Below are 13,661 nucleotides of genomic sequence, written 5' to 3'. Positions count from 1 at the left end.
AGTGGAGGTGGAGAGAGAGGGGTCGGCCCAGTCAAGACCCCCGGGCCCCACCGAGACCCCCATCTCACCTGAACCTAACCATGTCCTTTCCTAGGGGTCCTTAGGAAAAGCCGAGCACCAGGTTCTGGGGAGCCAAGGGGGTGGGGGTGGGGGGCTGGCTTTGAAGACCCCTCCCGACGCGTGGATGGAGGGGACTTGGTGGGTAGGGGGCAGTGAAGCAGGGAGCTACAAGGCCACGGAGTTCGGAGAAGCAAAGCCAGCAGACGACAGGGGAGGCACAACACACCACAGAAGCCAACTCAGGCGGGTGGGGTGGGGCCGAGGCCTGCAGGCTCCCCCAGCCCTGTAGGCCTAAGACTGACCCCTCCACCCTGTGCTGCCCCCTCCTGCCCTGCCATCACTGCGCCCCTCCCCACCCAGGTCCCTCTCGCTGCCCCCGGGGCATCCACAGCAAAACAAGGGGCATCCCCACTGCCCCTATTTTACAGGCAAGGAGACTGAGGTCCACAGAGGACTGCTGCCTCATGACCAAATGGCATGGGGTCTTCCTGCTCGGGTCTGCAGGGAATGGGGGAGCCCACAGGCGGTAAGCCCGTGGAGGGAGGGGGTGGGACGGGGCAGGTCCCTGTCTTCCAGCTGGCTGTGGCGGTCCCTACCTCGCACGTAGAGGTTGGCGGGTGAGGAGTAGCGGACACCAGCACTGTTGGTAGCCACACACTCATATTTGCCCTGGTCGGTCTCCTCGCTGCTTTCAATCTGCAGGGCCCCTGTGGGGAGAGGGGAGAAAGCCTGGCCAGTTAGGGGAGCCTTGGGGTAGGTGGCGGGGTTACCTCCCGAGTCCTTTCTGTCCTGGCTCCTGTTGTGCCCAGGCTCGAGAGGCGGAGGAAAGAGTCTGTTAGCCTAGAAACCTCAGCTGGGCAAGAGAGCCTCTCTGGTTCACCTTCCCTCCACCCCAAGCCTAGCCCCAAACTTGCCTGAACAGCCTTTTAGCCCCCTGGAGGGAGAAGCAGCCAGGTGCATGGCCAGAGAAGTATACCACTGGGGAAGATTGCCAAGGAGGGAAGTTTGTGAACGTGCTTAGGTGCTGCTCTCCAAGTCACGAGGACATAAAGAGCTGGCCCTCAAAACCTGCAACGGTCCTTTGAGACCCGGAGCCCTTATGGGCAAATTGAGGGAGCAGGCAGGTGCTTTGCTGGGGTCGATCCATGCCTATGCGTAAATGAACACAGGTCTGAGTTCCTCCAAGTGTGTGTGAAATCATCACAGACTTCAAGCCCTCGGTACTCATTAGTAAATGGAAATAGGGTTGCACTTCGAGGGTGCCTAGAACTTCAGGACTGGGTTACATCCCATGACAGTTACAGAGAGGATGTTGAGAATTGAAATGCATCAAGTTTGTTTAAAACTATCACAAACTTCAAAACCCTCAGTGCCCATAAGTCAACAGAATCAGGGTTGGACTGCAAGGTTATTTGGAATTACTTGTTGTTGTTAAGTGCCATGGAGTCAGTTCTGACTCACAACGACCCTGTATAGGGTTTCCAAAGAGCGGTTGGTGAGTTTGAACTGCCAACCTTGTGGTTCAAACCGACCTGAGGCCCAGTGCGTATCCTACAGCGCCACACCAGGACTCCATTTGGAAATGCAGGGCTGGGTTACATCCCATGATCGCTATGAAAACGGTGCTGAGACTAGAAATGTACCAAGTGTGTTTGAAATCATCTGATGTCTCTATGTCCCTAGTGCCCACAAGTAAATGGAGCCAGGGCTGAACTTCTTCAAGGGTGTTTGAAATTACAGGACTGGGTTACATCCTATGAAAGCTACAGATAGGATGTTGAGACTTGAAATGTCTCAAGTATATTTGAAATCAAAGGTCTGGCTCAGACCCTGATGTGCCTGAAACTAAGCAAAGATGAGTCTGGATTTCCCCAAGTATTTGAGCTCATCTAAGTAAAGGAGAAAGGAGGCCTGGTGTGGCGCTGCGGGTTAATGCGCCAGACTGCAAAGCCATTTGAACTGCAAGGTCAGCAGTTCAAACTCACCAGCTTCTCCTCGGAAACCCTATACAGTTACAGGGTCACTATGGGTCAGAACCGACTTGACAGCACTTAACAACAACAACAAAAGTAAAGGAGAAGACAGCTGAAGTCACACAGGGTGAAAACTACAGGTCTGGATTCAAGTGCCTGGGGCTCCTGAGTAAAGGGGTGAAGTTTCTCTAATGTGTTTGAAAGGATGGTGTGAGGTCCAAGTCCATTGTGCTTATGGATAAAGAAGGATTTGACTGAAGGGTCCAAAGGGTTTGCTATCAAAGAACTGAGTGAAAGTCTTGAGTACACACAAAATAATACTGATGGTAAAATGTCCCACGTGTGTTTCAATTTATCATGAGCAGGTGAAGACAACACCGTTCTCACAAGCATGATTAAATGCCACAGTCCTGAGGCAAGGAAACAGCAGGGCTGGTTTCCCCAACCCCCAAGTTCAATAAGCACAGGCCCCAATCCAAAAACGACACTGCTAATGAACATATCGAAATTAACGAACCTTTGCAAGAAGATGTGAAATCAAGGACTTGGTCAAACCCTTTAGTGCCCACGAGTAAATGAAAACGAGGCCAAGATTTCCCCCAAGGATATTTGAAATCACAAGTCTGGAAGAGTTCTCATTTCCACGTGGAAATGAAACTGAGGGAACACCTCTAAGTATGCCTCAAATCACAGGCCTCGATAAAATATATCAGCACCCATGAAGAAATAAAAATGAGGCCAAGATTTCCATGAGTTGTTCTGAAATCATAGGTCTGGCTCTGGTCCTCAATTTCATACAGAGACAACTTAAGTCTCTTAAGTCATGATTTGACTCATAGGCCTGGACTACTCATAGGACTTGTCTACAAATAAATGTAAACGAGGGCAAATCCTCAGGTGTCTTTGAAACACAGACTTTGACCAGTGCTCCTGGCAGTAGGTGTCCAAAAGCCCTGTCCAAGTTCTGAAATAGACTACTCCTTACCTAGCTTTGCTTATGAATGTCTCATGGAGGGGACCCACAGAACCGTGGCTGCCCCAAGCACACTTAGGGAAGCTGCCTCTCTCTAGGGGCTATGGAGGAAGGTTCGAGTCCCAAAGATTGCTTTCTACTTTTTCCCAATCTCAAGATTGTGAAGAAGTAGGCAGGTAGGTATCACTAAGGAGGCCCAGAGAGGGCAGGAGGTTTGCTCTGGGACACACAGCATTTCTTGGCAAAGTCAGGGCCAGATGCTAGATATTGGCTCCCATCCAGGACTATTCTAGTCTCCTTTTCAGGGCAGACCAGAGTCAGAAGCTCACCCAACACACGCCCATCTCACAGATGGAAAAGGGGAGGCTGGGAACAACAAGGGCTTCGTCCAGATTGACCATCAGAAACCTGGTTCCTGGGACTCCGGGTGAGTGTGGGAGGCACCGCCCCTTTCTGGAGGGGTGACAGTTCCCTCCCCACAGCCTGATGGCCTGAGGACTTGTGCCTACCATCCGTACCCTACCCCCTAAACAAGGAGCAACACAGACATGGAAACCACATGGACAGATGCTGGACAGGAGGACGAGGCACGCTGTATGGGGCTGGGCATGGGCCCCTGGGGTCTGGGGGCCGGGCCAGGCGGACAGCCAGAGAGCGTGAGTGGATGAGTGAGTGAGAGTTCGAATCTTACCTCGGATCGGAGTGCTTTCTGAAAGGGAAGCAGAGAAAGTCAGGTGAAAATCAGATGGTAGTCCTGGGGGGCAGGGAAGGGCCATGAGCCAGAGCGCTCTGCCCCCAGGGGCTGAGCCTGCCCTGGGCCTGTGGACCCTGAAGGCCAGACCGGGAAAGACAAGGACGAGGCTCCTGGGAGCAACAAGATGGGGTCTGCGGGCTTGCCAAGCAGAGGGGCTTCCGGCAAGAAGTAGGAATCTCAGGGTGGGGGTGGGACATATTCTAGAAGTTTCTGTGCCCTGGGAGAATCAGTCGGCGTGGCCTGGCCCTGTGTGCTGCCTCCTCTCTGGGCTCAAGCAAGGGAGGTCCATGACCCCCCGCTTCTGTCGGTCCTTTTTGGGGGACCAGCCAAGGGCTTCTTTTCAGTTAGCAGCAGGAGGTACCAGGACAACAGGGTCTTGTTAGAGAGGGAGAGAGGGGTTAGTGGTCCTGGGTCCAGGGGTGGGGATTGGTGAAGCAGAGGGAAGAGGTTACACACAGACCAAGTAGTGGGGCAGGGGAGGGTGGTAATAGGGGCCCACAGCAGAGCCCTCTTAACTTGCAGAAGGAAAAGAGGAAAGGACTTTCTGTCTGCCCATTTGGGCTATAGTCACAGAATCAGCTTGGGGGTGAGCAGCCAAGAATAAAAGAACTGGAATTTGACACTTTCAGCTCATCTTCCTAGGGGAGAGGGCAGGATTTGGGCCCCCTCCTCCCCACTGATGACAAGCCAACCAAGAAAACGCCTTCCCAATGATGTGGTGCAGCCCCAATGTAAAGACGGACCAACTGAGGGGCCAGGGGATTGTTTGCAATCACGTCTTGAGCCTGAGTCTGGGATAAGGCTTGAATTTGGCTCTTTGGCCTCCCAGGTGGGGGACCCTTAGCCTGAGCTTTGTTGGCTCCATTTCCATCTCAGCAAATCCTCGATCCCACCTGGATTTGGAATCCAGGTATCTAAGTTCTTTCATGATGGTGGAAAACTGGGGCCAAAGACATGGGGCTCCCCAATACAGCCTGGTTGAAAAAGGATGTACTTCTCAGATATTGAAGGTGACTCTGTTTCCCACTCTGGAGAAGATGAGCAAGGACTATCTAGCATGCATCATTATCAGACAGTCTCACTTTAGTATGAATTAGTATGAACCTCCCAGCAGGAGGTTCAGGGGATTCAGACTGTATGATGCAAATGTGCAAAGCACCCAACACTAACACAGCTGGAAAATCCATTCCCCAACCCTAGATCCAGCCCCAAATTTCTGTCAGTAAACCCTTTTCCAGCCCCAGCTCCAGGATTCTCCACCCAGGGGCTGGCTAGCACACATTCTGGCCTTGTTGTTTTTCCTCTTTTCCTTCTGGGCTCCTATGTTTGCTGCCCGCTGGTGTCCCACTCGGGAAGGTGCGTGACCAGTGAGGGAGAGGCGTTAGTGAACATGCCACGCGGAACGGGTCACAGTTACTCTCACGGTGGCTGTTAGTCTTGGGGAGAGAGGGGCAGGGGAGGAGGGAGGCGGGGCGGGGGACGTTAGTTGTTGACATGTTCAAGAAATCAGACTTACCAAAGGTTTCTGAACGTTAACAACAGAGGGACAAAAAAAAGAACAGGAATGTTACTGGGTGGTCACTCAGAAGTTTGTTATCCTCGTTTGGGGGGTGGGGTGGGGTGGACGGGAGGGATTCAAGATCAAGGTTATGTTTTTTGTTATTGTTCACAAAGAAAAGCAGCTATGTTCATTGTGCGCTTCAGGCATTCTATCATGGGCACCTCACCGTGACCATGCTAAGAAACAGGCACCTGTGATGGGGAAACCGAGGCTGAGAGACTGACCAGCTCTGCCATCCACATGGCCAAATGGCCTCCACGCTGGGCTCTGCGTCCAGGCGGAATCATTTCACCATCCTTGAACTCTGATGGGGCCACGGGATTCCTATCAGCCCCCTTTCTGAAGCATCCCAAGCTACAGTATCCTCAGAGAGATGGGGTGGGAGAGGCTATTTGTGTTCCCAACATCAACAAAATCTGTGTCACTCCAGGGAAGATTACGAGCTCCACGTCTGCCTTTTTTCAGGCAGAGGGATTTCTGGGAAGATGAGGCTGGGGACAATAGGGGTGGCTTCCAAGGCAGGGTCCTCAGTGGAAGGACAGAGAGAAAGCAAACAGTGGGTTGCGAGCTGGTACGTGGTTCCCACAGCAGTCTGGACAGGGGAAAGGTCTCAAGCAGTTAACAGACACACAGATACACACAAACGTGAGCTCACAATGTTCTGGGACACACAACGTACTGAGCGCCCATGCATCTGCACACGCGAGCACACAGAGGCGTGTGTGGTCTGTGCACATGGAAACTGTCCTGCAGCAGGCGTACGTAGGGGACCTTCACATGGGTACACGAGGGGGAGGACAAACTCCTGTGTGCGGGGTTTGGCCTGGACACACGCACTCACGGGGAGCCCAGACACACAAACATGAACGTGGCACAAGAAGCGGGGTTGACAGACACATGGCACTCAGTCCTGTGGACAGAGGGTCTCGCAGAATGGGCACACAGGTGCTAGGCCAAGACACATATCCCGGAGGTGACCAAGGACTTGTGCTATCCTAAGGCTCCCCCAACCCCAGCCCAGGTGAAGTCTGGAAAAATGGACTGGGCCCCGTCATAGACCTACACCTTCAGCTCCGTCCTCCATGACTCTCCCTCACTGCTGCCTGCCTTTGCTCCATTACATCCTAATTGCTCCCAACATTGGAGACACTTTCTCCCTGTTGCTCTCTATGGTTATGCACCTACGGTCCTCCACTATATCTCTTCTGGACACGTCCACTGCTTTGGCACTAGAATTACCTTCTTGCACCATTGCTTTATGTGACGCCTTCTACCCCTACCTGTTTGTGCCCCATTAAATTCCTACTGGACATAGCTATTTCATGCTCTCCCTTTGCCACCCTCCATGGTTCCCTCTTACCTTGACTGTGTTTCATTACATACCCACTGGTTAAGTACTCAATATGCTTTCCCCTTACCACTCTCCATGGCTTCCATCACCTTTGTCTTTGTCCTCCCCCATTGTGCCACCACTGCTTAGGGGCTCTGTAGACACCCACCATCTTCTGTGGCTTTCCATCAAATGGAACCGTGTGTGCCTCACTATGACCCCAATGCTTGGATACTGGAGACAACTCGCTCTCTGTACCCTTCCATGGTTTCTCATCATTGTGCATGTCTGTGTTGTAAGACTCTACTGGGGAGGCAGTGAAGAATTATCCTCCTAACATCTTCCATAGCTCCCCACTACCCTTACCTGTCATTGCCCTGGCTCTGAGGTCACTTTCCCCCACCTCCTAAGATCCATGTGGCTCTGCTACTCTCTGCTCCCCAGGGCCTGAGCACCGGAGGGGCCCCTCTCTTCCTGCCACCTTCCGTGGTTCCTGCATGCTGTCGGCCACCTGTGCTCACCTGATCGGAGCTGCTTGATGCGCCCATTGCTGGCACCGGGGTCCACAGGCAAGAAGTCCTTGAACCAGGTGATCTCGGGGTCAGGGTTACCACTGGCAGCACAGAGCATGGTGGCTGTCCGGGTCCGCTCCACCACCTTCAACTGGGGGCCCATGTCAATGTTTGGAAAGCCAGAGGGCAGCTGGTCCTCTGTTGGGGGAGATGAGGGAAAACAAGCAGAGGCTTGGTCATCACTGGGCCAGCCCGCTAGGCTTGGGGACTGAATGGCCACCCCCCTCTCCCCTCCACTCAACCTGCCTCCCCTGTTAAGTGGAAAGAACCTGGCAGTGCTGATGGTCCCCACATCAAGCAGGAACCGGAGGTGTTGCCCAGGTGCGAATCTGCCCCCAGGGACACTTGGTGATGTCTGGAGGCATTTAGGAATGCCAGGATTGGGAGGGGGGAGGAGCCAGCACCTAGAGGTGGAACCCAGGGAGGTTGTGCAGCATCCTACCATATAGCTCCACCCACGGGGAAGTGCTGAGTTCAAGAATCGCAGTACACTTCGACAGAGGCCCAAGACACATTACATGGGGAAGAGGTAGTCACTTCAATAAACGGCGCTGGCAAAACTGGAAGTCCATTTGCATAAGAATGAAACAACACCCAAAACTCACACCATATGCAAAACCAAACTCAAAGATTAGTGACCTAAACTTACTGTACAGCTGAAAATATAGAGACAAACTTAGGAGCTCTGATAAATGGCACAAGAACACTATTATATATATATATATAAAACAGAACACACACAAACAGCAGAAGACAAAATAGATGACTGGAGCCTCCTAAAAAACTAGACACACGTGTGCATCAAAAGAGTAAAAAGAGAACCCACTGACTGAGAAAAAATTTTTGGCAATGACATACCAGACAAAGGACTACTCTGTAAGATTTATAGAATACTTCAACATCTCAACAAGAAGACAAATAATCCAATTTAAAAATGGGCAGAGGACATGAACAGATGTGTCACCAAAGAAGATATTTAGGCAACCAACAAACCTATGAAGAAACGCTCATGATTGTTAGCCATTAGAGATGCGAATCAAAACAGTGAGGTATCATCTGACCCCAAGCACTGAGAATAAAGTTCAAAACCACAGAAAATAACAAATGCTGGGGAGGGCGTGGAAGGACCGTCCTACACTGCTGGTGGAACTGTAAAATGGTGTAACCACTGTGGAAAATAGTAGGGAACTTCCTCAAAATGTCTGAAGTAGAAATATCCTATGACTCAGCTACTTTGTTGTTGTTGTGTGTCGTGGAGTTAATTCCGACTCATAGCGACCCTGCACAGGGTTTCTGAGGCTGTACATCTTTACGGGAGCAGAAAGCCTCATCTTTCTTCTGCGGAACAGCTGGTAGTTTTGAACTGCTGACCTTGAGGTTAACAGCCCGATTTGTAACCACTACACTACCAGAGCTCTACTTGGTATACATACTCAAGAAATAAGAGCTATGAGGTGAATTGATACATGCATACCTAATACTATGTTCATTACAGCACTATTTGCAATAGCAAAAAGATGGAGACAGTCTAAATGTCCATCAACAAAAAAACGGTTAAACTTTAGTAAAGACGCACAATGGAATACTATGCAACACTGAAGACGATCAATGAATCTGCAAAACACCTCATAATGTGGATAAACCTAGGGGACACTAAGCTGAATGAAATTAGTCAATCATGAAATTGATAAAAATACTGTATGAGATCACTGTTGCAAACAATGAAAAAAAAATATTTCTTACTAAAAGAAATAATTCTAAAATAGCAGGAGTGGGACAGAAGGGAAAGTTATTCACTGGCTAGAAGGCAGACAGGGTCCTGGTGTGGTGCTGTTGGATCAGCACTGGACTGCAAGGTTGGTTTGAACCACAAGGTCGGCAGTTCAAACTCACCAGTCGCTCCTCAGAAACTCCATAACAGGTCGCTATGAGTCGGAACCAACTTGAGGGCACTTAACAAGAGAGTAGACACATGCTAGCTTTGGTGATGGCGAAGGTAATAAGAAATCCCGGACCACGTTGCTGCTGTTAGCCATCGAATGAACTCTGACACATGACGCCCCAGACATGGTAGAATGAAAAGTGCCCACTCTGATCGTATCCCCATGATTGGCTACAAATGGTCCAGTATGAGCCACATCAACTCTGACACATGATGCCCTAGACACGGTAGAATGAAAAGTGCCCACTCTGATCGTATCCCCATGATTGGCTACGAATGGTCCATTATGAGCCACATCAACTCTGACACATGACGCCCCAGACATGGTAGAATGAAAAGTGCCCACTCTGATCGTATTGGCTACGAATGGTCCATTATGAGCCACAGGGTTTCCACTGACTGATTTTTGCAGATCTTTCTTCCTAGCCTTTCTCTGGAAGCTCTGTTGAAATCTGCTTAGCATCCTAGCAAAATACAAGCCTCCACGGCTAGCGTAGTGGTTACGAATCAGGCTGCTAATCTCATGGTCCGCAGTTCGAAACTACCAGCTGTTCCATGGGAGAAAGATGAGACTTCTGCTCCCGTAAAGACTTATAGCCTCAGAAACCCTGGACAGGGTCACTATGAGTCGGAACCGACTCCACGGCACATAACAACAACAACAACACATGGGTAGTAGCTGCACATGAAGTGCATTGGCCGAGAACGGAACCTGGGTCTCCCACGTGAAAGGCTCGGGTGAGAATTCTCTGACAACTGCAATACACCAAACCAATGCCCTCAACTAGATTCCAACTCATAGCCACACCTATAGGATATAGCAAAATTGCTCCATGGGGTCACCAAGGCTGCCATCTTTACAGAGGCAGACTGTGACATCTTTCTCCTGTAGAATGACCGGTGGGTTTGAACCACTGACCTATTGGTTAGCAGCTGAGTGCTTAACTGATGCACCCCCAGGACCCCTGGTACCATGACATAATCCACTACCACTAAGTCAAAGGAGCCCTGGTGTTGTGTTGGCCTGCTAACTACAAGGTCAGCAGTTCAAATCCACCTGCAACTCCTCGAAAGATGGATAAGGTTTTCTGCTCCCATAAAAGATTTACAGTCTTGGAAATCATATACGTGGTCGCTATGAGTCGGAACTGACTCCACGGCATACCACCACCATCAAGCCAATTCAGAGGGTTTTTGAGACTACAAATCTTTATGGGAGCAGCCAGTCTTACCTTTTCCCCGCAGAGTAGCTCATGGGTTTGAACCACCAACCTTGAGCTAGCACTCCAGTGACTAACCCACCATGCCACCAGGGTTTCCTGTATAGTAAGTGAAATGTCCCCTATATTAACTGTGCATCTCTCATCCTTAACATAAGACTAGGTAAGGCATCCCACCCAGGAGGATTCTACCCGCAGGGAACATCAGCAGTGTTGAGAGACAAGTATGGGTATTGTGACCGCTCATGGCACTGGTGCTGAGGGAGTGGAGGTCAGTGATGTTGCTCAACACCCAACAGTGCACAGGATGACCCCACCCCAGAGAAGCCTCCAGCTCCAAATATCTATAGCATTTAGGTTGCAAGATGCTGGCTAGCATTTACAGCAGCGGAGAGAGCTTCTCAAAATAAAAGCCTATACTACCTTTCATGGCTCCCCTGTACCCTCAGGAGAAACCACAGCTGGCCCAGACCTCCTCGCCAACAGCTGCCTCATCTCCCATTGTGCTCTCCGGTCTTGCTCTCTTGTGAAGCCATGCTAGCCTGCTCGCTTCTCAAAATCACCAGCTCCATCCTGTGTTGTACCTCTGCTTCCCTCTGACCTCAAACGCTTACACCCCCCTCCAGCTACTTATCCAGAGTCACCTTGGACTAGCTCACGGCCTTTTGCCATAGGTCCTCCTGGGTTCCAGAATCATATCTCTTCCAGAGCGCGTGGCTGCTGGGAATCGTCAACTCGAGTCCAACTTAAAATGGCTGCACGTGACAGAGTACAACTGCCCCACTGTTGTTGTTGTTGTTGTTGTTGTTATGTGCCATGGATCAGTTCCGACTCATAGCAACTCTGTACAGGGGTTTCCGAGGCTGTAAATCTTTATGGCAGCAGAAAGCCTCATCTTTCTCCCACAGAGCAGCTGGTAGTTTCGAACCACTGACCTTGTGGTTTGCAGCCCAATTCGTAACCACTATGCTACCAGGGGTTTCTAGGTGGCAACTTTATGAGAACAGATTGCCTTTCTCCCAAGGAGCCACTGAGTGGATTCGAACCACCAAACTTTCAGTTAGTGACTCAGCACTTTACTGTTGCTTCACTAGGGTTCCTTTCTCCAGAGCACAGAACTTGTTATAATTATAGAACCCAACCTCCTTGTGCCCCTGGTGCCCCCAATAAATGAATGACTGTTCATGCATCTCAAATGCTGTCTGTCTGTTGAACCACCACAGTCTGAAAGTAGGATTGGGGTGGGAGGAGAAGACAGATATACAGACCTCCCTGGACATTTCAGTCCCCGACTTCTAGCAACCAGTGGCCCCGGGAATCTGTGCCTCAGGAGCGGAGGGATGTGGTTGAGGCTGAGGCAATGAGGCGGACCGACTAATGGATGGACTCCCTGCATTCAAGTGTTCTGCAAACCGCGGTAAAGGGCTCTGTGGCCTAATTTAGCCAGAATTGGTGCCAGGACACGAGGGTGGATTGTGGTGAAGGGAAGGGGGTTGGGAAAACAGCTGCCAGAGAGGTCCCACCGGCTCCCAAGTGTGCATGCTTCCTTTCTACAACCTGCCCCTCAAGCTATGACCCCTAATCCTCCTCTGCTCTCACCTGGCCAGGAGATGGACCAAATGGGCATGGAGGGACCACCTCCTCAACACAAATTCAAACAGCCGCCCACCCAGGCCACCCCTGCTCAACAAGGAGCAAAACTGTAGTCATGCGGGTGGTTATAATTCAGGACATGAAGGTCTGGGAACGGTAAAACTATAAACAAGTTGCTGCTAAGTCAATCCGTCTTGTGGTGACCCCGTATGTGTCAGAGCGGAGCTGTCTGCTTCATCGGGCTTTCAGAGTCTGAACTTTTTCAGAGGTTGATTGCCAGGCATTTCTTCTAAGTCACCTCTGACTGACTCCAACCTCTAAACTTTGGATTACCAGCTGAGCGGGGGGCGGGTAACGAAGGCAAGAAGCCCGGGGCAATTTCATTTAAAGCAGTGACACCATTCTGCACAATATTGTCACGGTGGGCCCAGGCCATTATGCATTCATCAAAACACCAAGAGTGAACCGAATTATGCATCGATACGGGCCCATAAAGTATAATAAATGTACAGCACCGAGGCCAGATATTAACAATAGGAGAGAAGTGTGCAAGGTGGGTAGAGGAGGCATATGGGAACTCTCTATATTTTCCACAGTTTTTCTAAAAACCTAAAACTGGTCTTAAAAAATTGTTTGTTGTTGTTGCTAGCTGCCATCCAGATAGCCTCCTGACTCATGGCCTCCATGTACAATGGAACAAAATGGTGCCTGCTCTTACAGTGTTCCCAAGACTAGCTGCAGGCCACACTGCTGTGATCCATAGGGTTTTCATTGGCTGATTTGGGGAACTAGATCACCAGGCCTTTCTTGCTAGTCTCTGAGTCTGGAAGTTGATTGCCAGGTCTTTCTTCCTCGTCTCTCAGTCTGGACATTGATTGCCAGGCCTTTCTTCCTAGTCAATCTTAATCTGGAAGCTCTGCTGTTCAGCAGAAAACCTGTTCAGCATCCTAGCAACACACAAAACTCCAGGGACAGATGGGGGGTAGCTGGGCATAAGGTGCACTGGCCAGGAATTGAACCCAGGTCTCCTGAATGGGAGGCCAGAATTCCACCCCTGAACTACTAGTGTCCCCCTGTAAATCAAAATAATCTGAAAAAAAAGGTGGTAATAATGAAAATTATTGAGACTTTTATATACATGAGGGGACTCCAAAAAGTTTGTGGAAAAATTGAAAGATAATGGAATTTTCCACCAACTTTTTGGAGCTCCCTTTTTATATGTATAAAAACCCACTGTCAGAAAATGGTATAGCACTTTCTCAAAAAGTTGGAAATAGAAACATCATGTGACCCAACAATCCCTCTACTTGGTATATATCCTCAAGAAATAGGAGCCATGACATGAGTAGATATATGTCCACCCATGTTCCTAACAGGAGTCCTGGTGTGGTGTTGAAGGATAAGCACTGGACTGCCAACCACAAAGTCAGCGGTTCAAACACACCAGATGTTCCTCGGAAACGCTCCACAGGGTCCTTGGTATAAGTCAAAACCAACTCGGCAGCACTTAACAACAGCGACAAATGTTCATCACTGCACTGGTCACAATAGCAAAAAGATGGAGACAGCCTAAATGTCCATCAATAAAAGAAAGGTGAAATGAACTTTGGTACAAACGCATAATGGAATATACCGCAACACTGAAGAATAATGATGCATCTGCGAAATATCTCATAATACAGT

At 50.0% G+C, this 13,661-nt stretch overlaps 1 protein-coding gene across 2 annotated transcripts in view; it reads right to left on the bottom strand.

Moving 5' to 3' along the window:
* The window catches only part of PTPRS (protein tyrosine phosphatase, receptor type, S), an 89,033-nt gene that overhangs the window by 56,908 nt on the left and 18,464 nt on the right, over positions 1-13,661 (bottom strand). For both annotated transcript variants that reach the window (XM_006868909.1, XM_006868908.1), the window contains exons 4-5: positions 7,173-7,361; positions 657-767 (exon numbers count right to left, since the gene is read on the bottom strand). In XM_006868909.1, coding sequence (XP_006868971.1) covers positions 657-767; positions 7,173-7,361 — 300 coding nt within the window. The remainder of the gene's footprint in view (positions 1-656; positions 768-7,172; positions 7,362-13,661) is intronic.

This window comes from Chrysochloris asiatica, unplaced genomic scaffold (genome assembly GCF_000296735.1).
Source record: "Chrysochloris asiatica unplaced genomic scaffold, ChrAsi1.0 scaffold00125, whole genome shotgun sequence".
NCBI lineage: Eukaryota > Metazoa > Chordata > Mammalia > Afrosoricida > Chrysochloridae > Chrysochloris > Chrysochloris asiatica.
The sequence above is the reverse complement of the archived record's forward strand: the minus strand, read 5'-3'. Positions and strand labels throughout refer to the sequence as shown.